Source organism: Azolla caroliniana, unplaced genomic scaffold (assembly GCF_043228905.1).
Source record: "Azolla caroliniana isolate FFs.n. ecotype wild unplaced genomic scaffold, voAzoCaro1.0.p SCAF_1, whole genome shotgun sequence".
NCBI classification, from domain to species: domain Eukaryota; kingdom Viridiplantae; phylum Streptophyta; class Polypodiopsida; order Salviniales; family Salviniaceae; genus Azolla; species Azolla caroliniana.
This window is the reverse complement of record NW_028230436.1, coordinates 36,557,570-36,584,026: the sequence shown is the minus strand read 5'-3', so window position 1 is coordinate 36,584,026 and position 26,457 is coordinate 36,557,570. Positions and strand designations below refer to the sequence as shown.

Here is a 26,457-nt window from a genome sequence, read left to right as displayed (position 1 = left end):
AATACCCAAAGCATAACAAAACTTGATTCAACATACCCTGTAGGGGAGATATCCACTAGCATTTTCCTCAGGATTTCCTTCTTAAGTTTCCTTCTTAAGATTAAATACTATATTGGTAGCTATCTCAATGTAGTCAGAAGATGCAGATGCAATTTATGTTTCTGAACCGAGACCACCCACCTATGGATGTAGAGAATGTTCTAAATACTGCTTAATTGACTAATGCTGCACCATTGAACAGAATTAGACAGACTTATTGAACAGAAGATGACAATATAAGGCAAGAAAATTCAGAATGTGAAATGATAGAAAGCATCTTTTTTAAATGGAATTGCCATAATGTTAGAAATGTCAATCGTATTGACAAGGATTTACTTAAAATGCAGAAAGAGATCCAGTTGTTAAGGAGGTCTGTGTAAAGAGAAGCATTCTGAAGATAACAAACAATTAGCAGATTTGTTTGAGCAAACAAATTTTTTGTACAAATGTTTCTAATGGTAGCAAGTTTCACGAATGCTCTCATAAATGCAATTACACAGAAGCATTCTGAAGATAACAGAGAATTAGCAGATTTGTTTGAGCAAATAAATTTTTTGTACAAATGTTTCTAATGGTAGCAAGTTTCACGAATACTCTCATAAATGCAAAATAGTTGAATAAACTTGGCAATTTAAGTATTTCCCAATCCATATCAGATGGATATATGTTATTATCAAATTGTCTTGGGAACCACCAATGCACCATGAGTACACATTCATTTACCTCTCACTTTCTCTCATCATGTCTAACAGAACCAGATTGTTGCTGCGTGCAACAACATGAATACTCTCTCATCATGCATCACAAAACCATAATAAAAAATTACATCCCTAAAGCAAATAAAATGCCACTTCATTATTTGAAGGATAAAAACAGCTAGTTCTTTTTCTTTACAAGTTCTATGTTGAAAACCCAAAAGAATGGGTTTGGCTCCACCAGAGTTCAACTTCTCTAATGAAAATGTAACACATTATGCATTTGGTGTATTACAAATTTTAGTTGACTGACTCCTTTGTAAGGATTTTCATTTAGGTATGACAATGGTATCCCCTGCATAAATGTCATCTTCATGAAGTCCATTTAGAGCTTTTAAGGCATCCACAGAAACCTACAATCAGGTAATCCGGAAAAACAAATCAGATGACAACAATTGGCAATCAATGAAACACAAGCCATGTGAAGACCATACCATGAGCCATTCTCTGAATGCAAATGTATAATTTATGACACCCTCTCACTCAGTCATACTTGACCTACAAAGACAATAATAGAATGTATCTATCGCTCTTCACAATAAGCAGAGGAGCAATCACAGGAGCTTTGAACCCAAAGAATGAGCACAGAGGTTACACCAATGTTTTTTGTAGCAAGCAAAAAACAGTGATTTTGCACCCAAATGGAAAGAAGGGTTTAGGGTTTAGGGTTCAGTTTATCTGATTAAGCACATGCTTTACAGTGTTTTGAAACTGAAAAATGATAAGAGTTTACACTGATATTCCTGATTAAAAAAATGCATGCGTTTTGCAGAAAGCGGAAAATAGTTATTTAGCTCAAAATAGTAATGCATACGTCTTGCAGAAAGCGAAAAATAGTTATTTAGCTCAAAACAGTATCAAAAGGTGAAGAAAGAGAGAATATATCCCATCTCTATGATTCAAGTGGATGCTCTTTTATAGAAAGAAAAATAGATGAATCCATGTGCAGGAAAAAGCTTTAAGAATGCAGATAAAGCATTAAACCACGCGAAAAAATATGTAATAAGCAAAGAGAAAACTAACTACAAAAGACAGTGCTATGAACCAAGCCAGAAAAAAAGAATGAATAAAGTGGAAGCTTACTACACGTTCGACAATTTAACTGCATGTTTTTTTGTAGAATGAAAATCTAAGCCTAGACGAGAAAGAAAATCAGTTTGATCTCAATTCTCTGGTTCAACAAATGCATAGTCTTCTGTACAAAACAAAAAGAGTTGATTTGATTTGGAGACAACAATTGAACGAAGAGAGATTGCCCTGATTGATCTAAATGCTTGGTTTTGGACGACAGGAAAAAACACCAGTTTCTCAACCCAAAAACAAAAGATAATGGGAGAATCTCTTAAGACTTCAATACTTTCTACAAAGAAAAAAGAGCAGTAAATTGATGAACCCACATGAGAAAGAAGCAAAACCGTGAGGTCATTAATTGGATACACTGTGGCAAAGATATGATGAGCCCATGAACTTGCATTGATTAGCCTAATACCCCACCACTCGGGTACAGGGGATAAAGGAGAAAGAAAGAGTATGATTTTACCCCATTGCTGCGAGCGATGGAGAAAAGCGTGTCTCCTTGAATGATGTGGTAGGGTTGGCCGTGGGGAACCTTGGAGTTGAGAAAGATCATTGGGGCCACAGACTTGTAGAGGCTCCATGCCACACCCCCGAACACCACAAGCCCTGCTGCCTTAGCAACCATCCCATCCTTATCAGATCTGGGCCCGGCCATAGAGATATCACACACTCTGTTCTGTTCTCTGTTTTTCTTCTCTAGAAGAGCATGAACAAAAAAACACAAGCTTTTTCTTTGTATGCATAGCATGGATGTAATATGTTTTTAGCATCATTTCGACTGCCACGTGTCCCCTTCCCTTGGTTTTGGTAGCCTCCAAGTCATAAAATTGAGAGAACCCGAGTTCAATCCTCTAGCATGGGCTAAGCCCTTCTCTCACTACCTACCACCAACAGAAGGCCTTGGGTATCCAAGCAATGAGTATCTCATGCACACTAATTGCGTGCTCCTAAAACTGTGGCTTTACAAATCACTTCCAAATTTGAAAACGAGACAATACTAGCAATACTAAGACTATGGCTTTCTAAATTATGATCCGCAAACCAAGGGTATCGAAAAGCAATACGGTGGTGTTCATAACAGAAACAAAGGTGAACTGATTAGGTAGAGAAAGATATACCTCTTTGGTTGGGCATAAGTCGATCCCACTTGGCTGAGTTTTGGTCTATGTCCGCCTGGAAATATTATGGTCCAACAATGTACCATGGAAAGATACCGACATTTACTTTTGTGCAATTGCCACCATGTCAATCAAGACCATGCTCCTAATTCTTGTGAACCTAAGTTAAAGGGTATAGCAATGGTTAGTCCTTTATATGGCAAAGGCGCATATTTTCCTTCGTTACTTGAAAGGCTCTTTAATTTATGATCTCATATGAAGATAGAAAATCCTTGTCGCCAATCTTTTAATTATTCTTCATTGATTTGGTCACAATTCACTATGAATTGACATAACAAAGTGACGACCACAAGCTCCGAGGATACAAATGGGGTGGAGGTTTAAATGTAGATGAGCCTTATTCCCTAGATCAATTTGTAAATTTTTATAGTACTATTTTGTCCAACGAGCATGCATATGGTGAAATGTAATATTGAAGCGTTTGACGAGGAACATGGTTTAAGATGTATCCGCTTGAACTCGTGGTGTAAGCTTTACCAGTATATCATGATGTTCATGCGTTTAATTCACAATTAATCTTTGAAATGGGCATATATAGACAATTTTTTGAATTTGTGATTTTACCATGTAATATCTTGTTGCTTGCTATAATCTTAGGCTTCCTTGATCCATGCATACATCTGGCTTAGCATATTGGAGGCAAGAGTTTCTGGAATATTATAATATCCTCCGACCCAACTGAGTAGATTGTTCCATTTCAGTTAGGGTTTTACCTCACAATTTCCTCCATTTTATACTCAGCTGCTGCATAAATATTACTCATACATACATACGCTATAGCATCCTTTTCATCCAATTGTATTGCATGTTCAAATGCTATTCTTCCAAGTTTCACATTTTCCCATCTCTGACAAGCACTCAACAAGGTATGCAAGACTTTCTGGTCTGCCGAAAATGGCATATTCTCCATCGTTGCCACAGCCTTGTCAAAACGGCCTGCCCGGCAATAAAGATCAATCATACAATTATAATGTTCCAAAGTTGGATCAATGCCCAAGTTGTTACACATAGCATTAAAGCACATTTGGGCTTCAACAAGCATACCCGAGTGACTGCACACATTAAGAACACTCGACAGAGTCAGCAAATTGGGTACTACGCCTTCTTCTATCATTTTCGTATAGTGGCCAAAAACAATATTCTCCATCCCAAGTAGAGCATACCCGGCAATTATTGCGGTCCAGGACACTACATTACGAATTGAAAGAGTGTCAAAGAGCTCTTGTGCTTTGATTAGCTCCCCACATTTAGCATACATATCCACCAAAGCTGTACCAATAATAACATTTTTCTCTAGTAGCTTCTTCTTGATAATCTCAGCATGTATTTCTTTTCCTTTAGAAATTGCTCCTATGCTCCCACAAGCCTTCAATATGCACACAAATGTAGCTGCATCAGGAGAGAGACCCTCACAACGCATGCTTTCAAAACACTTCAATGCTTCCTCATCATAATTATGTTGCACATACCCTGTGATTAAAGTGGTCCATAAGAATACATCCCGAATGGGGAGTTCATCAAATACTTCTTTTGCTTTTGCAACTAGACCACATTTAGCATACATATCCACCACTGCATTGCCAACAAGGATATTATTCTTTAGCAATCCTTCTTTCACAATGCGTTTATGTATTTCCGTGCCTCGATCAGAAGCTCCTATACTACCGCATGCTTTTAGAATGCAAACAAAAGTTGATGCATTTGGACAAATACCCTCATGCTCCATATGCACAAAACAGTTTAACGCTTTCTCTCCATGCCCATGTTGAGCATACCCCCCAATTAGTGCTGTCCATAGCATTACATCTCGACTTGAAAGCTCATCGAACACTTCTTGTGCGTTTACAAGTGCGCCACATTTGGAATACATATCCAACAAAGCATTAGCAACCAAGACATTCTTGTGAATCAATCCTTGTTTCGCAATTTCTGCGTGTATTTCACGACCCTTTTCAATGGCTCCAATGCTTCCACAACCCTTCAATATACACACAAAAGTGATCGGATTGGGCAAAAAACCATCCAATAGCATTTCTTCATAACACTTAAGTGCTTCTTCACCATGTCCATGGTGTGAATATCCGGCAATAATCGCATTCCAAAAGGCGACATCTCGTGAGGGGAACTCATCAAATACATTTCGAGCTTCAGAAAGTGCACCACATTTAGCATACATATTTATTAAAGAGCTTCCAATATAGGCGCTCTTATCAAGAAACCCCTTCTTGATAACCTCATCGTGGATTTTCCTTCCTTTGCTAAGGTCTTTGAGCCTCGCACACGTCTTCAATAAAGTGGACAGAGAAGATGGCGCGAAATCATTTACATGGTTTTCCTGGAGCTTTATCTTTTCTTCATGAAATTGATAGTGAATTTTCTTGTCTCTCTTTCTGACGCCTTGTTGTGGTGGCTGTTTCGCTACTTCTCCAAGCTTTAGAGTTTCTTCAACTCTCTGAGCTTGATAGAGGACATGGCCTCTGAGCTCTTCTTGAGCCGAAGAAGGAGGATGAGGAGGATTGTACATATCACCATGAATATATAGATAGACAAGCTTATTAGAAATGGTACTCCCCTGAGCTCTCCCCTTCCTCTGTTTCCTTTGTTGTATTTGATAGAGCAATCGTGCCCCTAGTGAAAGCTCAATGTGTTGTTGGTCCCACTCCTACTTCACTCGTTTTACTCATAGATTTTGCTTAATTTGCTCCGACCTTAAACTTTACATTCTATCATAGTGTGCGTGTCTCTTTGATCGCCGATGCTCACAATGAGACTATGGTCTCCTATCTACCTTTTGATCATTGATAACCACAATAAGACAACATATTGGACACAAAGTGGCTGGTTGATGCCATGGGTTCCCCCAAAATAGTAAACTTCGAGAGGTTGAGCTTTACATGGGGCATGACTAATATTGCAGACCCCAAGTTTTGTGTCATAATTGGAACATGCACAATGCTCTTTTAAGATGATGGTAGGTATGTAGTTAGACCATATCTACGAAAATTGAAGGGACTACCAATGTGACAATTTTCTTTGTTGGAGCTAGTAGAATTCTTTCCTTAGTAGAGTGTCTTGCCTATTGGTGATTCAACATGTCCCACTACCCTTGTAGTGATGACCACACTTAATTGTAGTACCATTGTAGTATTTTTTTCACAAACATTTATTAATATAATTGTGTTTTCACACACACAGAGGATGACATTGTTGTAGACCCAATCAAGATTATTGAGTTATGTACTACTCATTTTAAGAAATTGATTGGGCCAGAGTTGATTATTAATGAGGATGTGTTGAAAGCACGACAAGAGTTTTATAATGTAATTGGGTATGTCGTGAATAAAAATATTTGTCAAGAATTGGATGATGATTTTGATGAGGTTGAGGTGGAAAAGGTATTGTTAAACCTTCCAAATGGTAAAAGCCCTGGTGGGGATGGTATTACAAATGAAGTTTTTAAGAAGTATGCTAGCATGCTTAAGAGTCAATTCACACAAATGTTTTAACAATGTTGAGATTCTGGTTTCATGCCTGAAAGTTGGAAGGTGGGCTTAATCAAATTGATACCAAAGGTACCATCTCCGAAGTCATTTCATCAATGGAGACCTATTTCATTGATGGGAGGGTTGTACAAAGTGTTTGCAAATATATTATCTAACAGACTTAAGAAATTCTTACATCAATTTATTCATCCATCTCAACATGGTTTTATTGCAGGTAGAAATATATTGCATAATGTTTTGAATGTTCAAATGGCTACCGATTATGCTCGACATACCCATCAAGAAATCATTATAGTGTAATTAGATTTGGAAAAAGCATATGATCATGTTAATTGGTCTTTCCTCTAAGGTGTGATGTATAATATGGGGTTTGGTCTTCGTATGTGTCGACTTATCTTTTTGCTAGAGCAAAATGCAACCTCACGTGTGATGCTTAATGGTGGAGTTACTCCAAAATTGTTTCTTACTATATCTGTGCGGCAAGGATCTCTACTAAACCCATTGTTATTTGTTATTGTTATACATCCTTTGTTAGTAATGTTGTCAAATCTTGCAGCTAGTGGTGATATTGTGGGTTTGCATCTTCCTTTTGGTGGACAATTGGTGGCACAAGCATTGGCTGATGATTCTTTTATGTTTTTACAAGCCTCAAAAGAAAATCTTGAAAGGAGTATGCAAGTTTGGGATCAATTTGCTGTGGCTTCAAGGTTGTATATAAATTGGAGGAAGTCTTGCCTTATTTCTTGTACAGAGAATGATTTGGAATGTTTGGGATGGCACGGGTCAGTGATACCACAAGGATCCATTTATCGACATTTGGGTTATCCATTGGGTGTTGATGTTGCAAATGTTCAATTGATTGATTGGATTGGTAGTAAATTGAAGAACAAATTTATGTTATGGAAGCCTCAATTATAGCCCTTTCATGTACGATTCAAAGTGGTGCAATGTATCTTGATACCCATGTTATTATATTTTTTACCTTTACTACCTCGGACTAAGAAGGCATTACAAAACATGTTACAACCTATTCGGTTCATGTTGTGGCGGAAGGGAGAAATGATGGGAGTTACATGGATTTCATGGGACCATTTGGCTACTCCCAAAAGGTTAGGTGGTGCAGCAATATTGGATTTGGAAATGCATTTGATGGCTCATAGATTTGCATTATTACGATATATATGTCAATAAGATCAACCATGGACATCTATGATGCAATATTTTATTGAGCATGAAGGATTGGTGCACGGGAAAACAAAGATTCAAGTATCCTGGTGGTCATTACTCAATGGAAGTCATGATTGGTGGGCTCCCATTAGGCTCGGCCTTAGAGAGACGAGGACTAGGGTCTAGCACTTGTTTCTTTTGCACCGTTCCATTAGAGGATAGTACACATAGGTTCATTAAATTTTCCTATAGCGTGTACCATTTGGAAGTACTTATCGAACATTTGGCAAGTTTTAACCCATTGTTGCTTGTTCAAAATGGTTCAAATGATGTTCCAATTTTTACGTTATTGGGGCCTACAACACAATTGGAATATGCATAATGCTTTGATGTTTGATAATAGACATGGGGTATAAGCCTATATAAAGAAGTTGAAAGGTATTCTCATGTGGAATTTTTGGATGTTAGAACATGTGGGGATCATTTCCTCAAATGCATATTCAAGGTTTTTAATGGCATTACATAGACATATGATAGGTAGAGGAGACTAAGAAATGGTGTAACTAAGTGGATTTTATATACAATTAATATAATTGTGTGCTTTTACTAGAGAGAGAGAGAGAGTGTGTGTGTGTGTGTGTGTTAAGTTTTAACTCAAAGGAGTATCTTAAAATGAAAAAAAAAACTCAAAAGGTTAATATTTTCACCAACATTACAGTTGTATCCCTTTTTGACTTGAGCGGGTACAAAGGTTTATAAACATTACCTTTATACCGCTTACAATGTTAGGCACTCTCTCTCTCTCTCTCTCAAGATCTTGAGTGGATCAAATGTTGTGCCACTATGTAGGGATCTTGTTATTACTTATCTTCTTTCTTGTAGTAATGGTTTTATGGTCATATTAGTTCTCGAGAAAAACTCTCTAAAATCCACTCATTCTATTATGAATGGCTTCTTCAAATGTCTTCTACCTATACGTGTACTTGTGATTTTCTAGTTGTAGGATTAAATTTTGACTTTACATTGCTTCATACAAGGAGAGGATTTTTTTGAGATTTGAACATTCTTTTTATGTACCTGCTAGGAGATGACTCTTCATCCCACTAATTTTTTCTCTGGTGTTGACGAAGGTGGATTTTGGAGAGGAAACTGTTTTTAAGTTCCCATCACAGCAGGGAAATGATCATTTGGGCACTTTCTTTATCATTTCAAATGGAGGCTAGATAACAGCCTTTTGATGTTTTTCTAGAGTAGACTCAGTCACTGAACAACTTTTTCTCACTCTTAGATAAACATTTGTGGCAACAAAGATGGCAGTTGAACTCCAAACCTATAGGTCTTCATTCATGAAGGATCCAAACCATCAGGTCAACCCCCCGTCCCCAGTACTGCCATTTTTGGGTTTAAGTGTATTCTTTCAACAATGACTGTTTTCCTGTCAATCATCTCTGCCATTTGTGGATAGGAGAGGGGAGCAGGTTCAAGCTACTCGGTCAACCTCCTCACTTCATATGAAATCAATGCATTTGGATTTTATTGTTTTCATTCAATAATGCTCCGGTCATTGTATCTAAAGGGCACAACCTATAAAACTTCTTCAGCTCAGTATTAAATGTCAGGCCGAAACAACTATTTTCTCGTAATTATTTGTTTCTGCTCCTCTCTGCAATCTCATAGATTCGACCTTTTTTGCCTCTTCTTGCATCCCAGCGGCTGCATAAATGTTGCTCATACATAAATAAGCTGCAGCATTCCGCCCATCCAACTGTGTTGCATTTTCAAAGGCTAGTCTTCCAAGATTCACATTTCCCCATTCTCTACAAGCACCTAGTAAAGTATGCCAAACTGTAAGATCCACAGAATATGGCATATTATCAATCACTTTTATGGCCTGCTCAAAGAATCCAGCTCGTGCAAAAAGATCGACCATACAAGTATAATGTTCTAAAGTTGGAATAATGCCATATGTTTTGTTCATAGCATTGAAGTACATTTGGCCATCGATCACTCGGCCAGAATGACAACACGCATTAAGTATAATAGAAAATATGATCAAGTCCGGAACTATACCACCTTCAATCATTTGATGGAATGCACTAAAGACAAGATTGTCCTTTCCAAGCTGGCAGTATCCGGTCATTAAGAGAGTCCAGCATACTATATCATGGCTAGGAAGCTCATAAAACACTTCTTTTGCTTCAGATAGTTTACCGCATTTTGCATACATATCAATCAAAGCATTACTGAGAGTAACATCTTTTTCCAGCCCATCTATCACAATCTTGGAATGTATTAGTTGGCCATTGGCAGCTGCACCTATGTCACCACATGCCTTCAAAATGCAACTTACTGTGATTGTATTGGGAGAAATACCCTCGTGTTGCATCCTTTCGAAACAATCCAGAGCTTCCTCATAATACCCATGTTGAGCATACCCTGAAATTAATGTTGTCCACAATATGACATCTTGTCTTGGAAGCTCATCAAAGATCTCTTGTGCTTTTACGAGTGCACCACATTTTACAAGCATATCCACTATTGCATTGGAAATTAAGATATTCTTTTTCAAAAGACCTTTCCTCACAACTTCTAAATATATTTCTTGCCCCTTGTCAATATCACCTATGCTAGTGCAAGCCTTTAATATGCAAACATAAGAAGTTTCATTTGCAGATAGACCCTCTTGCACCAATTGCTCAAAACATTCCAATGCTTCCTTGCCATGTCCATGCCGATTATATCCTGTCATTAATGCATTCCATGTGATCACATTACGATTTGGGAGTTCATCAAATACTTCTCGTGCTTTTGAAAATGCACCACATTTGGCATACATGTCCACTACTGCATTTGCCAGCATTAAATCCTTCTTTTGTACAAACCCTTCTTTCATCATTCTAGAATGTATTTCTTGACCCTTCTTGACCCATCCAGCAGCACCGCACACTTTCAAAATACAGATAAAAGTTGTAGGATCTGGAGAAACCCCCCTTTGTTGCATCTCTTCAAAACAACTCAATGCTGCTTCATTGTATCCATGTTGAGCATATCCAGCGATTAGCGTATTCCACAAGCATACATCCCAGAAAACAATCTGTTCAAACACTTCTCGAGCTTCTTCTAAAAAGCCATGTTTTGCATACATATCAATCAATGAATTTCCAACCAAAGCATTTTTTCCAAGAAGACCATCCTTTACAATCTCTCTATGTATTTCGCGGCCTTTTTCAGCACCTAATTTCATGATACTACATGCCTTTAATACACAAACATAAGTGGCTGCATTGGGAGAAAACCCCTCACATTGCATCTCTTCAAAACATTTGAATGCATCCAGACCAAGCCCATGTTGAGCATATCCTGCTATTAGTGTGGTCCATAGAATAGTATCTCTAAATGGAATCTCATCAAACACTTCTCGTGCCATTTTCATCGATCCACATTTCACATACATATCCACCAAAGCATTCCCAATTATGACATTTTTGTCCAAAATACCATCCTTTTTGACAATCAAAGCATGTATTCTCTTCCCTTTATGAGCATATCCTAAGCTACCACATGCTCGCAAAATAGAGAGAAACGTGACCGTATCGGGAAGAAAACCTTCCTCTTGCATACATTCAAAGCACGTGAGAGCTTCTTCACCACAGCCATGTTGAGCATATCCAGCAATGAGAGAAGTCCATAACACTGTATTACGAGACGATATCCCATCAAAAGTTTCCTGCGCCTTCAAAAGTGCACCACATTTGGCATACATATTTACTATAGCGCTAGTGATATAATGATTGTTTCTAAACAGACCTCGCTCGATGGTATGAGCATGGATTTTGATACCTTTTGCAAGGTCTTTTTGTTGAGTACAAGCCTTCAGTGATGCAACCAGAGAGGCATCACTATGTGCTTTTTTGGCCTTCTTAGCGATCTTACTCTGTTCTGCATCTGCTTTATTATCATCATCGTCTTCGTCTTCATCTTCTTCTTCTTGGATTGATCCAAAGAAAGGAACAGGGAGAGAATGGCTTTCTTTCGTGAGTGGAGTGATGATTGAGAGGCTCAGAGGTCCCTGTACTTCCATCATGTTCTGTTTCTCCTCCTTCACATGAGTTTTTCTCAATAGTGTGTTTTGATATGATTGATCCGCCTAGACTCAACTAATAAAAATCGTCTCATTTGGTAAGAAAATTTCCATATTCCCCCTTCTTTTCTTTATTTTCCCATATTCTCAATTACCGGAGGTAACCGAAACTCTGCGATCTACAATCCTTATCTAGTAGTTTCAATATGCTCGATTATGTATATTGAAACGTCATCCGAATATGTTTTGTTGGGAAAACATCCGTCATAGCCGCCCATTGTTTTTTTGTGATAATTCTTCATCGAGGTCAAAACCCAATCGTGATGCATCTTGAAGATTTTGATGTAGTGATTCACTTGTTTCAGGCAGGCTTATCGATCATAGAAGTATATGGAAATATAAGTGCTATCTATTCATGGAAATCATTTTTTATTTTTAATCTAAAATTGTTGCTTGAAACTAATAAATATATATTCAATCTGTTCCAAAAGTGTGAGATGTGAAAGGGGATGAAGTGGCCAAATAGCTAATATGAGTTGAGAAGAAAAACCTGTGATGGATTGGCCAAATGAGCCAAGGGTGTTCAAAGAAACAACAAAAATGTTAGGAACGAGGGAAATTCGGAGGGTATTTCAAACCTTTTTTCCCCATATTAGGATTAATCCACCAACAACACAACAAGAAGACATGTTTCATCATACCAACTCAAGCATCATCAATTTATTCACCCACTAAGCCCATGTTCATACTTTGTGCCTCCCTCCACTCTCCTCCAAAAAAGAGCTTTTAGAACCATTTAGCTCCGGTGAGTGTGGGTTGCTAGAAGGACCCATGGTCTCAATCCCCCACAATACTCACCGTACTCCAAGCTTTCCTTAACTAATGAAATATATATGTATGTTGTAACTTGTACATAATATCATATCTGTGTGTGTATGTATATGTATGTATAGAGAGTGAGAGGCAGAGAGTGCTCTGCCTCCTCATCTTCTTCTTCTTACGTGCCTGCTTCTTCTCGCCTCCGCCTCCATCGTATTCTCCTGGTAAGTTTCTCCTTTCTTTTCTTCTGTCTTCTTCTTTCTTGATGTTGATGTTGATGTTGATGTTGATGTTGATGTTGATGTTGATGTTGATGTTGATGTTGATGGTGATGGTGATGGTGATGGTGATGGTCACCTAATTGATCATCGTCTCCATTATCAGAAAAGACCACATTACAATAGCTGAAAAGCTACACAGTTTTCTGTAGTTAACTGTGGGGTTTCAACTTATCGGCCCCTCTGACATGAAATGATGTCTATATCATGTCAGAGAACACTGATTTTTCTTTGCTTGGTGTCTCAGACCTTCCGCGTGTTGGCAGGGCAACAATTATGAATGAAATCTCTCTAACATCATTATTATCTTCATTGCCATCAGAAACGCTGTCACTGCAACCAATCACCATCACCATCACCATCACCAAGAGGATTGCTTTTTGCCCTCTTCCTGATGTATTTATTATCTGAGTTTTTCTTACTAGGTCATAGAACTGATGGCTGAAACTTTTGCGGAGGATGACATCTTCAATAATCAGCGTGACAACTTTCTAACGTAACTTCTCTACAATCATGTTATTTCAAATATTGATGGAAGAATCATTGGATTTCTTGTCCATTTAAGGGAAGAAGAAAAAAATGAATTTTCTTTGGCCATTTCATTGAATCAGATATAATGCTGGATATGGTGACAAGATTGTCCTCAGAGGTCTAAAGTTTGATGCGATGCATGGTGTTAATGATGATGAAAAACAAAATCGGCAACCATTTTTAGTGGATATTGATGCATGGATGGACATGCAGAAAGCTTCAACAACAGATAACTTGGATCATACTGTGAGCTATACAACTCTACACAAGTAAGGGAAACATTCATCTTTTGAAAGTAGTTTTTTAGGGAGCATTTTCAAGTGCCACTTTTTTTAAGTATATCTGGAGACAAATGTTAATAAGATAGTAAGATGTGGGCACTTGAATTAATAAGAAAAAACATCAGAATACTCCTATCACAGTGCCCACATCTTGACTATCTGATATTACTCTACTTAGTTAACAACATTACTTAAAAGGCGTTTGATGGTTGACAAAGACTCTGAAACACCCCTAAAGTTTTCTTCATTTTCCCCCAAATGCCCTTTGTCACTCCCCAAAATAGAGAAAGCTGGGATGACTTATTGATAAAACAGCCCAAACAGTACATATGATTGCCCTTTTGGGGTCGTGCAAGGGAATTTGGAAAAATAGCAAAATTTGCAGGTATTTAGGGAAATGACAAAAGACATGAGTATGTTTGATGTTTCTCTTGTGATTCTTCATGTTTCCAAATCAATTAAGCAAGAAACTGTAGCATTTATGTTTGATGTTTCTCCTGTGATTCTTCATGTTTCCAAATCAATTAAGCAAGAAACTGTAGCATTTATGTTTGATGTTTCTCCTGTGATTCTTCATGTTTCCAAATCAATTAAGCAAGAAACTGTAGCATTTTCACAGAATATACTTAGAAAGAGTGGTTTTTTGATAAAAAATGTTCCCAGTGCTTTATTACCAATCCTGAGTGTATATAAGCGAATATTCACATGATACAAAAAACAGAGCAGTAAAAGAGGTCATCGAAGGACCCCATTTTAACCTTCTGGAGGCCTTAGCAAATGCAACTACAAGTAAAATTTTTGATACATTCAAGCAAATAACAGATTTACGAGTGCGTATTGGGAAGCCTGTTGTAGCGCAGAAGAAAAACATGGACTATGTGGGTGTAGAAATCTTCCGAACATCACCATTCAAAAAGGATTATGCCAAAGGTGAAACGGCATAGGAATGGATGATGGTCTCTGTTTTATGTGTATGACTTTTACTCAGGTGTAAAACCATCAACATGTTAGTACAAACTGGGTTCGGAATTTTATGTTTTGTAACCAAATAATCAAACCTCAATGCTAATAATGCTTTTTAACACAACACAAAGAATAAATGATTTCATGGCTATGATGTCCATAATAACAAATTCCAATGGTTATATGCCTCAGAGTTATCTTTCATTGGTTGTAATTTTTCAAAAATTTCAAGCATTCATGATGCCTCTTTTTTCCTACTTGACATGCTCCATACGAATTGATATATTGCATTCCGAAGACTTTGTAATTCTACATTCATTGTGACTATATATTCATCAAAGTTGCAGCATGTTGGTGACATGTAGCATGTTTGTTTTGACGTTTTCTATGTCCATTTTTTATTATACCCTTCGCACATCCCATGGGAGGTAAGAGAAATTTAATTGTTTCCTACAAGGAAATTTCATAGCTCTAATTGAGATGTATAAATATCATAGGAACATTGAATACATAATGATATGTAAATGCTTGAATTGTAGTACTCTTTGTGTGACCATATATTTTCATATCATAGGTGATATTATTGTGAGTAAAGACAATGGTCAATTTGTAAATGTAAGCCTTGAATCAGAAATCGAAGGTGCAATAGAGTATTACTTGTTCATTCCTTATTTCTTGTTGGAGGATAAGTTAGAGACAATGTCAAATTGAAATGCTATGACTGTTTTATATTTATAAATTTGTGCTATCTAAGATATACATTCCAGAATTAAAACCATGCTTCCTCTAGGATAATCATATAATAAGCAACACGAGGTTATAAACATTGAAGCCATGTGTGATGGGTAAGCACATTAAGAAGACAAATAAACCAAACTGTCTGATTTGTTTTGCACCTCGCCCTTCATCTCTATGTTGCTTTTGTTTTCTTAATTTTTAAAAACTTACGTATTTTATTTTGATTATTTTGAAAAGTTAGGGTACAAGTTCTTCACAGAAAAAGTGTATTTTATTTTGAAGAGATGTTGCTTTTGTTTTCTTAATTTTTTAAAAATTATGTATTTTATTTTGATTATTTTGAAAAGTTAGGGTACAAGTTCTTCACAGAAAAAGTGAATGAATAACTATCCAAATCTTTCACATTGATCAAAGCCAAGCCGTCCATGATCAATTGAGTCTACTAAGCAAACCATGTCATGGTCACTATATTTTCTATATATATATATATGATGGGGCCAAAAATCATTATGTTGGGGCCCCTCCTCCAGCAGGGTCAGAAGAGATGATATTAGAGTTTCAATGGTTGAAGACATGGTAATTGCACCCACCAGTACAAGGCGAGATTGTAAAGGTAGCAATGCTGTCACTGAAACGAACTGAATGGATATTAAGCCATGAATTTAAAATAGGTGATGACATGGTAATTGCACCCACCAGTACAAGGGGAGGTTGTAAAGGTAGCAATGCTGTCACTGAAACGAACTGAATGGATATTAAACCATGAATTCAAAATAGGATTCCAAAGCTTGCCATATATATATATATCTATGTATATATGTATGTATGTACATATGATGGGGTAAAAAATCATTATGTTGTGTTGGGATTAAGCCATGAATTCAAAATAGGAATCCAAAGCTTGCCAAACTTTTTGATTTCTTTAGTTTGGGATTATTAAATATCACATCGTGTCTTCTGACAATGTGGAAACAGATGTAATTTTCTTAACAATATATTACATCTTGTGTTTGTGTGATACATACTATCATATTCATTGTTGTCATGGCAATGTTTTGGTCATATTCAATGTTGTCATGGCAATGTTTTGGCTCATATACAAGTGTCTCTCTAGATTCACATGCTCTAAGGTCCAGGTAAATTGCTAGAAGTATAACTATGATTGCAAAGAATTGTGTTGAGGCCTAGAATTGTTTTTTATGTACAACAAGCTACCTTGAATTTACTATCAAACTTAGCTAATTGTGCGTATATAGAGGAGGTGCTTGGTACAGTGGCAAACATTGGTGACTCTATGCACAGGCATGTGCATTGAATAGTTGCAAACCTCCGGTTCTTAGACTGGCACTATCCAACCCCTTGTATCCGGAGTTTTTCCGACTTGGAGATCAATTAGTGCCCTCCTAAGGACATTTGAAACGGCTCCTTTGCTTGAGTATGATACCCTACAAAGAAGAAGATCATTGGTTGCGAAAATAAACATGTCTTGTAAATAGGTTTTTTGTGTTTATTCTCACCTTTCTCCTTCATGGGTGACACTTCCAACAGGTGAGACAACAACTGCTGTCCCTGTACAAAACACTTCTTCAGCATCCAGCAATTCAGCTAGAGGAACACTCCTTTCCTCAACCTAGCAGACACACCAAAACCTCTATTAAGCAGAAGTATATACATTAACATCAGAAAATATACTAAATATTAATGTAAATTATTGACATCTGACAAGAACCTCGAGTATCTTACATTTTTTACTGTGTTAGAAAAAAAGGAGAAAGATATATTAACGTCAGCCAGAAGAATAAACCGTAATATAATTTTAACCAATCTCTCAAATGTTTTATTTTTTATGTTCTAAAACATCTTGATGTTTGACGTAATAAATTCTCTCAATCAAGGAGAAAGAAAGAGGGCTTTTATGGGCAAGGTATGGCCCGAGATAATCAGATGAATGTTTCTTGCATAAATTTATATTAAATGAGAACATACAAAGACCTTAGATCTTTCATCCTTTATGCTTTGTTTCTTCATCTCAACTCTTCCAAGATTGAAATTGGTTTATGCATTCAGGTAAATACAGTTACTTTAAGCTAATGCTTTTTACTCACCTTATAACCCAAGCTTTGGGCTAGCTCAATTACAGATTTTCGTGTGATGCCTGGAAGTATGGAGCCTTGTGATTCAGGGGTTGAAATTATATTATTCTGTAGAAGGAATTGAAGCATTTCAAGAAAACGTTATATCCCACAATGCATCTTTAGTGACATCTTTGAAACAAATATTAGAAAATCTCCATTGCTTTTTTGAATAACTTGTTGCCTATCATTTTTTGACAATATATAAAAACAAATTCATGTTGCTAGTGTTGTGAAAAATAATAATAAAACTTAATGAGTTCGTGAAGGAATGAGATTATGTGGTGAAAGCATGAGTATGTCTCTGCTAATACTACATATGTAATTCTGGGAATAATTGCTTAAATGTCTTTTTATTATTTACATAAGACAAGCTTCAACATCCAGCAGACACATCAATAACTTACATACAAATCAAAACCTTTGTACTTCTCATATATAAATCAGGACGCCATCAAATTATGAATCTAGACCTGGGGTCAAAGTAATGAGAACAAAGAACCAACAATACCTGAGGAAGAAGGATATAGAAAGAAATGACGCAGCCATTATAAATAGTTCTTCCGGGGAATGTTTTGGTGCATATGAAAAATGAAATGCTAAAAAACCACTACATATCATACGAGTTTCAGTGTAGTATTACCTTCACTAGGAAGAGGTTACAAGATGACACTTCCTCGATATATTTCTTCTCTAAAGCATCCAGATAAACCACATCAGAAAAACCTTTTGCCTTGGCTTCTAGTTGGGCTTTTAACACCTAATTGGAACAGACATAGGTTAAGATAATTACCATGTTCAAAGAGACACAATCTTACTCCTCAATAATGACGAATGATATCAAAATGTAAAGCATGATAATACTTACAGGGGCATAGTTACAAATGGTTTTGATTCCACCTGTTCCCCCATACACAGCTCGAGGATACATGCTTTCGGTCTTCAAATGTATAGGACCAGGACCTTCCTGAGATAGATATGAAGTTTCAATCACTCCTAAATTCATTGTTGGGTGAAAGAATCAAGCTGTGATAACAAATAGTGTCTTTTTTACAAGGGAGTATACCTCATGTATATAACATATGTTTCAACTATCAAACACTCATGTTCTGTATAGGTAACCGTACCATCAAACACTAATAGTTTTATTTGGTCTTACTATTCTCATTTTAATCATAGGTCAATATCATAAATACATATATACACACTTCAAAACAAAATGGTGGCACGATACCTTGAAATAGTCTCCCACTGGTGATGCATAAACAAGAAACATATATTCTGGAGATTTACCCAGTCCAAGGACTGCTCCAGAACCTATGAGCAACGGGCGCAGGTAGAGAGATCCCTTTCCAGAAGGAGGCACCTGTTATACCATGTATTAAAAAACATACTATTTAGCCATTCCAACATACACCTACTTAACTCGGCTGCAACACACCTTATGCAGGGAATTGATTCACAAGAAAGTTTTTGACATGGAAAATAGGCCCCGTTCCACTTTTAAGCATTGCCCGGGTAGAAAGAGCCCACTATCTCATATTTGCCAAGTTTAGAGGAGCAAATGACAAAAGAGCCTACTTTGTCTCATGGTTCCCGACTTTTAGAGGTGTGAAAGACAAAAAGTTCCAATTTTCTCCCATGTTTCCCAAGGTTTAAAGGCCATGGGAGAGTCGAGTTATAAAAAAATTCCCATGTGCAAAAGAACCCAATTTCGGATCACATCTCCCAAGTTTCAGATATTTTCTATCTGGAAAAAAGCTAACTTTCCCTCATATTTCACACAATACGCATTTCCTACCCATTTACCCTCATATTCGCAGGTTTTGAGATTCTCCAATGTGGGAAAGAACCCAATTTTCTTTATCTTCCAATTTTGTAGCCTTGCCTACAGGATGAACCACTGCTAATTCCTAATCCGCATTAATGTGGGAATCATAGTGGTAAAATATCTTATCATAGTGGTAAAATATCTTATCACTTCTGGTGTATGCATGGTATGTATTTATCTATCTATATATTATACAATTTATGAACGAGAGTTCAGAACTAGAAAATACCCAACGCTCATTAGCCAAGACTGTTTGCCTCACAGCCTCCACAAACGTGTGAACAGAAGGTGCTGGCATACACATACGTTGTGCACCATTAATCATCCGTTTCGCATTCTCTTCGGGACGAAATAAAAGAAGCCGTCCATCTTCAGTTCTTTGCACCTTTAGTCCTTCAAAGAGACCCTGAAATTCAAAGACATAGACAAGATACATCAACAAACATGATCTCGCAACCAATGTTAAGAACAGAGGATACTTTTGAATAATTTTGGAAAATGAGGGTTATTTCTGAAATTCGAAACTGTGAAAGGGCATTTTTGTACAAAGTTAAAACCGTGTTGATAGATTTCGCTCTATAAGATAAACAAGAAGATTTGGAGAAGAAAGCTACCACATAGGTGGGATTTGTAGAGCTTATTAAACATTGTTAAAATTACCAAATGGTAATAAACATACGTAGGAGATATTTGTACCTTCAATTACTGATTTTGAGACTTGTTTTCAATATCATCAACCCTTATGATACTAAACTCGATCCTCCATTTATGATTAACATATTTAGCACACTATTCACATCAATAAATATGTCTATTATATGCATACTTGGCCATAATTTAAGACTCCAGCGGATGGACTCAATTCCAGGAGACCATAAGGTTTTAATTCTCCTTTATACCATTCTCCATCCATATTACACTTCATCACAAACATGTGGTCGGTGGCTCGGATTTGAAATCCAAGATTGTCCCAATCAGGATCATTGATACTAGAATCCCTATAGAGACAGGAAAATATATACATATTTAGCCTAAGATAAAAACCTTCTTTTGATTGACTATGGATAGGACGGGTAAACGTCATTGTGAACAAAAGATGAAAATTATATCTAATTTAATGTACCGTGCTTCAGCTAAAGTATTTGCAGATGCGATAGATTTTGATGTTGTAGTTCGGTTCAAATTATTGAGGGCAATAAACTTCAGGTTATGTTGCCATTGTTGCTGCCTTACGTATTGATCTTTAGCACCATGGCAAGAAGTAAACCTGTCACTGTATTGATGCATGATATCAACATGAAAAGCTTTAATATATGTTCAAGATTTGATGCAAAAGTTATATTGTACCGTATTGGCATTATCCAATCTCTAAAACACGGCTATTTGAGATCACATATTGCACACATATTGATCTCTCAAGGAAACAACCATTTCATGAGATCACATATATGCATACATATTTCCGTGATCTAATCTTTCTAAGAGAACCAGTCAGTGAGACCACATATTTGCATGCATATCTCCAAAATCTTCTTTCTCTCAGAGAAGCCATTTGTGAGCTGACCACAACATTATGCACATATATAATTGGCATAATCAACTCTCTTTCTTAGACAAAGACACGATTTAATGAGACCACATATTGCTATTCTTTAAGATAAAACTATAAATTCCAAATTCATATTTCGACCACATAATTTGTGTACATATTGTCATCTTTGTACCCATACATACTTCTACGACAACACAAAACATAATCTCCTGACATGTATATAATTGCATAAATATTAACATCTCTCAGATCACAAACCATACTTCCCTGACAACATACGTAATTGCATATACACTGCACATGTATTGTCAATTTTTTAAGAAAACCATAATATTCATATTGACACCAAATTCAACAAAACATATTAATAAACATGCATGCATACATACATATATATACATATATATATATATATATATATATATATATATACACACACACACTCACACTTATACACCTGCACGTACACCCACAGTCATACAACAGATACATGGTCACACAGACACGCATACACACCATGCGTATGCATGTACATATACATACATATACACCATAATTGTGCGCATGCAAATTACACCATGCGTATAGCATACACATATAAATCATACACAAACATCCCTTAAGCATGTCATACACACGTATACATACACCATACGTATTCCGTACACGTACAAGCCAAGTATATATACCAGACAGATGCATATAAGCATGTATACAATGCGACATGCATACACTTTTACATGCACATATATATTTTTGCATTGCATGTAACATGGGAAGGTTATAAGAAGACGGAAAATCAATACCAGGCATTCCGGAAGAGATTCCGACCACCACTGAGTATGGGCGACCTGCTACAAGATTTGAGGATGAACATGGCTCAGAAAAGCTATATGCGCACGAGATCGAGTGTGTGTGTGTGTGTGTGTGTGTGTGTAAAAAAGCATATAAGAGATATCATAAAACGAGGAGGAGGAGGAGGAAGAAGAAGAAGAAGAAGGAAACAGAGGAAGGAGAGAAGAGGGGAAATTTGAAGAGATGGTGAATGTGAGAAGTGATTGATTAATACAAATAGAGAGAGGGAGAGAGAGGGAGAGAGAGAAATATATATTAACGTTTTCTTCTACTGACTACGACCAAATTTGGTTGGCCCATAGTGACAATTGGTTTAGAACAAAATGGGGGGTTGGCCGATGAAACAATTGGGTTTAGAACAAAATCGGGTATGTTCAGGTAATCATCGAAAATAATAAAATGGGGTTTGTACGGATAACAAGATATACCACATTGTTGCAAGGATGTTTGCCATTGACAACAAATGTTGCACCTTGGGTGGATTGGCGGTTATACGTGGTTGGCATCTCATCTGCCCTTTCATGCAAAGGTATTCATTCATATGGAGACTCATGATTGGTGGGTTCCTGTTAGGTTCAGTCTTAAAGAGACGAAGACTAGGGTCATGCACTTGTTTCTTTTGCATCGTTCCATTGGAGGAGAGTACACATAGGTTCATTAAATGTCCTATAGCATGTACCATTTGGAAGTATTTATTCGACATTTGGCAAGTTTTAACCCGTTGTTATTTGCGACCTCAACAATGGGTTTTTTCTCAGTATGTTCAAAATGGTTCAAATGACGAGAGGGAGATATTGTTCTAATTTTTACGTTATTGGGGATTACAACACAATTGGAATATGCCTAATGTTTTCATGTTTGATAGTAAACATGGGGTAAAAGCTTATATGACGAAGTTGAAAAGGTATTTATTCTTATGTGGAATTTCTGGATGTTAGAGCATGTAGGGATCATTTCCTCAAATGCATATTCAGGTTTTCTAATGGCATTACATGACGTCCCTCTCCCTACATAGGCATATGCCTACGATAGGTAGAGGAGACTAAGAAGTGTTGTAACTAAGTGGATTTTACATACAATTAATATAATTGTGTGCTTTTACGAAATAGAGAGAGAGAGAGAGAGAGAGAGAGAATATAAAGTAGGAAAAGAATTGACAGTTTGAGAGAGAGACATAGAGCAGTTTTAAGTCTGCCACATCAGCATTAACATCTATCCCCTTAAAATAGAGAGTGTCTCTGCCTACGTGTGTGTGTGTGTGTGTGTGAGAGAGAGAGAGAGAGAGAGAGTATTTATTCATATCTCTATGTGTGTGCTTTTACCAAAGAGAGAGAGAGAGAGAGAGAGAGAGAGAGAGAGAGAGAGAACAATTTTAATTTTGCCACATCAACATCAACTTCCATCCCCTTAGAATAGAGAGTCTCTTCCTCTATGTGTGAGAGAGTATTTATCCATATCTCTATGTGTGTGTGTGTGTGTGTGTGTGTGTGTGTGTGTGTGAGAGAGAGAGAGAGACTCATCATCATTGAATTAGTGTCTACAACCTTTGCATATGCAAAAAAACGACATTGCATAATCGCATTGTGCCTTGTACATAACCTATTGTTGTAAATTGTAATCATTATCATAACATGAAAAAAAAACTAATATGAGACTTTATGTCGACATTTTCAACTATGCCTAATATCATTATTTAATCGAAGAGAGAGATGTGTATGCATTTGGACCATTTCTTGATTTGTGTGTGCCCTCCTTGTGCAAGGGTCATGCCAATCTTCTTTGTGTCATTCCAATTTTAACAAATGTCCCCCATAGGGATGTAGTTTAGTTGGTAAGATTGCCCAATGGAGACCAGAAAGTCGTGAGTTCAATGCCTACATTCCATGGTGTCTAGTAAGTTAGAGAGGATATATATGGAGTAATAAAGAGGTTTGAGAAATTTGGTATTGAACCCAAGACCTAAGGGTGGTAGTTTAAGAAATGTATGGAATAATAAAGAGGTGAGAAATTTGGTCTTGAACCCAAGATTTAGGACTAGTAGTCTAACAACTTAAAACTAGAATAAGATATTTACTAATAATAAAAATAATAAAAATAAAAATCTCAGGAATAGTTCCAAGCCAACCAAGACATAGTCACCGCATTAAAATAATGAGAATGTGCCAATCTATAAAGCATAGCAAATATCGTAATAGCACATTTCTTTAGAATGGTCTAAAGAGTAGTGCATAAACGTATATCTAAGTTGACACGCCTTGTGTCTTCCATGAGGTCATTGGCATATCAAGTTTCAAGCCCAATTGGCATAACTATTAACATCTTTTGTAAAGCCCACATTGAAAGATTTGTCATGTTGATGGAGAAAAACAAAACCATGTCAAGCTCTAAATATTGTTTTCTTTTGTGAATTCCACATTGAAAGAATCATCATGTCAATGGAGACGATAGAAACCTATGTCAATCTCTATTCATTGTTTTTAGAGAGAAATGGAGAGGATATTCTCGTCGCCCTTATAATGGGTTTTCGTTAAGTTAGCATCTCCCTTTCATAAGATGCTATCATATGTATAGAGGCATATGGTACATTTGGAATATGAGAAATGAGTCTCGAGTTTTTAGTCTCCAAGAGTACGAGAATAAGGTAAGTGAACTAAAAGGAATAGTTCTCTCAATTGAGCTATATTAGACACCTTATACCCTAGGAGATTTAGCCTAGCTAGTCTTACAACACATTAGCAACTACATCTTCATTACATATTAGAGTGAGCAATAAGGGGTTTTTGTATTGTTCTTTATTTTAGTATGCACGTTAAGAAAAGTATATCTTTAACTATTTGTTAAATATTGTTTTCATGAGTTTGTGGGATATATATATATATATATATCAAAAAACATGTTTTTTATGACTTCATCTTCAATATTTGAAATCCATTAAACAAAAAGACAATACGTGGCTTTGTGCATTTGTCTCATGTGGACTCGTGGTTTTTTAGCATTATCTTTTAAAAGGCAACAGAAATTTGATAGTGATCTCAAACTAATTGATGACAAGTTTTAAATGAATTCAACATCAAACATGTCCCTCATGTTTCAAAGAACAAACTCTCTGAAATTTCTTCTTTCAAATGGGCTCTCTCTCTCTCTCTCTCTCTCTCTCTCTCTCTCTCTCTCTCTCTAAGATAATGCTCAACTTGTCGTTATATAGGTGAGACTCGAAAGTAAGTTTTTTTCCAAGCTCTCTTTATTTTGTTCGTTGATGACAATGGTGTAGTAAGGTCACTAAGCCTAATAAAAGACAATATCATTTAAGGCTTAAACTTCACACCACAATTGTTAAAAAACATGTATTCTGCGTTTAGAATACTCTTAAGTATCCTGCACGTATTCTACATTTTAGAACTGCTCTTTTTCAATTTTTCAAATATTCTAAGTATTTAAAAAGTATTTAACAATTTAAAAAAAATTTAAAAATTCAAATTTAAAAAAAACTTTAAACTTTAAGAAATATTTAATGTATTTAACATATTTTTTCTGTAAAATACGTATTCTAAGTATTTCGAAAAAAGTTAGAATACTTAGCATACGTATTCTACGCGTATTGTATGCTAAATATTCTAATCTTGAGCATTGGTGAAGCAATGCCAACTTTAATCATTCTACGGTACTTGATATATATAGATTCACAATTTGCATTTGGTATCATGTGGGTGCTCATGTGCTTCTACATCTATTTAGTAGTAGTTAGGTGGATATCAAGACTTTATGTTACTAAATTGAACACCATTACCATTGATCCAAACACAAAGGAGGATGGTTTTTTATTCATGAAATAGTGGTAAATTATATATATGTGTGTAGGCATAGAATTCAAAACCCACATGTTTCATGTTTTGATAGACGATGCCTCTATCTCCATCCATCTATTTGACTACGTGTTTTGTGGAAAAGATTGTAGACATTACTAGGTGTATGACTTATCCATTTTCATATAGGATAATAGAAACAATAAAGGGCATATTTCTTTGATATATGCTACACAGAGCATAGAGAAAATGCTTGTGGCGACAAGTGTCTCTCATTCTAATGATAAAGAGTCATTATCAAGAAAGAAAAATCCTTTGGAATTTTACTTTGATGTAAGATGGTGTAAGATGTGAAACTATTAATGCAATATAATGATTCTTTTAAGGGTAATATTAAAACCTCTCTTCTTGTAAAATTTGAAATGATTGATTCTACCACGATTAATCAAACTCTATCTCTATGGGCTACACCCCATCTCATAGATTCAATTGGTCTCTCGTGGACGTTAAAAATATCTCTCCATCTCTCTCTTATTTATTTATTTATTGGAATTAGCTTAGCGTAGTCGTTAGTCATTTACAGGACTAGCATTACAGGTCGGGTTCATAACCCAATTTTCTCACATCTCTATTACTCAGTAGATATCTCTCATTTGAACCACCAATTGTGCTCTCGCTCTCGCTCTCTCTCTCTTTCTTATCGTAAGTACCTTACCCTAGTGGTAAGTTGTTACACTACAAGCACTATGTCTCTTGGGTTCAAGACCCAATTATCTCACCTCTCTAATACATATGTATCTCTTTTAATTCACTAAAGATCCCACTGTGGAATGTAGGGGTTGAACCCATGACCTCTTGGTCTCCATTGGGCAAC

The 26,457-nt window shown here is 36.4% G+C and overlaps 4 protein-coding genes and 1 non-coding gene across 6 annotated transcripts; 1 reads left to right on the top strand and 4 right to left on the bottom strand.

Annotated features, from left to right (window-relative positions):
* Positions 1 to 871: 871 nt before the first annotated feature.
* On the bottom strand, positions 872 to 3,416 carry LOC147870274 (uncharacterized). Its single transcript, XM_087338626.1, has 2 exons — positions 2,335 to 3,416; positions 872 to 1,147 (listed from the first exon to the last, which is right to left on the bottom strand). Exons 1-2 carry the CDS (start codon positions 2,617 to 2,619, stop codon positions 1,064 to 1,066), a joined length of 369 nt encoding a protein of 122 aa, XP_087194752.1. The 5' UTR covers positions 2,620 to 3,416; the 3' UTR covers positions 872 to 1,063.
* Positions 3,417 to 3,549: 133 nt separating this feature from the next.
* LOC147870273 (putative pentatricopeptide repeat-containing protein At5g09950) lies at positions 3,550 to 11,997 on the bottom strand. Its single transcript, XM_087331197.1, has 2 exons — positions 9,338 to 11,997; positions 3,550 to 5,711 (listed from the first exon to the last, which is right to left on the bottom strand). The coding sequence occupies exons 1-2, from the start codon at positions 11,801 to 11,803 to the stop codon at positions 3,759 to 3,761; spliced, it is 4,419 nt and encodes a 1,472-aa protein (XP_087187323.1). The 5' UTR covers positions 11,804 to 11,997; the 3' UTR covers positions 3,550 to 3,758.
* Positions 11,998 to 12,733: 736 nt separating this feature from the next.
* Positions 12,734 to 16,422, top strand: LOC147870272 (dihydroneopterin aldolase 2-like). Of its 2 annotated transcripts, none has more exons than XM_087338443.1 (6): positions 12,734 to 12,843; positions 13,323 to 13,393; positions 13,509 to 13,697; positions 14,431 to 15,100; positions 15,944 to 16,081; positions 16,301 to 16,422. In XM_087338443.1, the coding sequence occupies exons 2-4, from the start codon at positions 13,335 to 13,337 to the stop codon at positions 14,651 to 14,653; spliced, it is 471 nt and encodes a 156-aa protein (XP_087194569.1). In that variant the 5' UTR covers positions 12,734 to 12,843; positions 13,323 to 13,334; the 3' UTR covers positions 14,654 to 15,100; positions 15,944 to 16,081; positions 16,301 to 16,422. The 2 variants fall into 2 exon arrangements, with proteins under 2 accessions (XP_087194569.1, XP_087194574.1); XM_087338448.1 differs by having other exon boundaries at positions 15,941 to 16,081.
* A 56-nt stretch (positions 16,423 to 16,478) lies between these two features.
* Positions 16,479 to 21,868, bottom strand: LOC147870271 (branched-chain-amino-acid aminotransferase 3, chloroplastic-like). The gene is made up of 10 exons (XM_087338436.1): positions 21,732 to 21,868; positions 20,497 to 20,646; positions 20,200 to 20,371; positions 19,603 to 19,779; positions 18,777 to 18,908; positions 18,411 to 18,509; positions 18,186 to 18,302; positions 17,516 to 17,611; positions 16,928 to 17,040; positions 16,479 to 16,855 (listed from the first exon to the last, which is right to left on the bottom strand). The coding sequence occupies exons 1-10, from the start codon at positions 21,800 to 21,802 to the stop codon at positions 16,747 to 16,749; spliced, it is 1,236 nt and encodes a 411-aa protein (XP_087194562.1). The 5' UTR covers positions 21,803 to 21,868; the 3' UTR covers positions 16,479 to 16,746.
* A 1,627-nt stretch (positions 21,869 to 23,495) lies between these two features.
* On the bottom strand, positions 23,496 to 23,599 carry LOC147870270 (U6 spliceosomal RNA). The gene has a single exon (XR_015532375.1). It is a non-coding gene; the product is annotated as a U6 spliceosomal RNA (small nuclear RNA).
* Between the last annotated feature and the right edge of the window lie 2,858 nt (positions 23,600 to 26,457).

Coding starts and splice junctions, on each gene's coding strand:
- LOC147870274 (XM_087338626.1), bottom strand. CDS start 2,619: ATGCTATGCATACAAAGAAAAAGCTTGTGTTTTTTTGTTCATGCTCTT. Junction 1,148..2,334: donor CCATCGCTCGCAGCAATGGG/GTAAAATCATAC, acceptor ACCTGATTGTAG/GTTTCTGTGGATGCCTTAAA.
- LOC147870273 (XM_087331197.1), bottom strand. CDS start 11,803: ATGATGGAAGTACAGGGACCTCTGAGCCTCTCAATCATCACTCCACTC. Junction 5,712..9,337: donor AGAAAATAGTTGTTTCGGCC/TGACATTTAATA, acceptor CGAGTGAAGTAG/GAGTGGGACCAACAACACAT.
- LOC147870272 (XM_087338443.1), top strand. CDS start 13,335: ATGGCTGAAACTTTTGCGGAGGATGACATCTTCAATAATCAGCGTGAC. Junction 13,394..13,508: donor CAGCGTGACAACTTTCTAAC/GTAACTTCTCTA, acceptor TCATTGAATCAG/ATATAATGCTGGATATGGTG. Junction 13,698..14,430: donor AGCTATACAACTCTACACAA/GTAAGGGAAACA, acceptor TACAAAAAACAG/AGCAGTAAAAGAGGTCATCG.
- LOC147870271 (XM_087338436.1), bottom strand. CDS start 21,802: ATGTTCATCCTCAAATCTTGTAGCAGGTCGCCCATACTCAGTGGTGGT. Junction 20,372..20,496: donor AATACTTTAGCTGAAGCACG/GTACATTAAATT, acceptor CTGTCTCTATAG/GGATTCTAGTATCAATGATC. Junction 17,041..17,515: donor CCCAAAGCTTGGGTTATAAG/GTGAGTAAAAAG, acceptor TGTGTCTGCTAG/GTTGAGGAAAGGAGTGTTCC.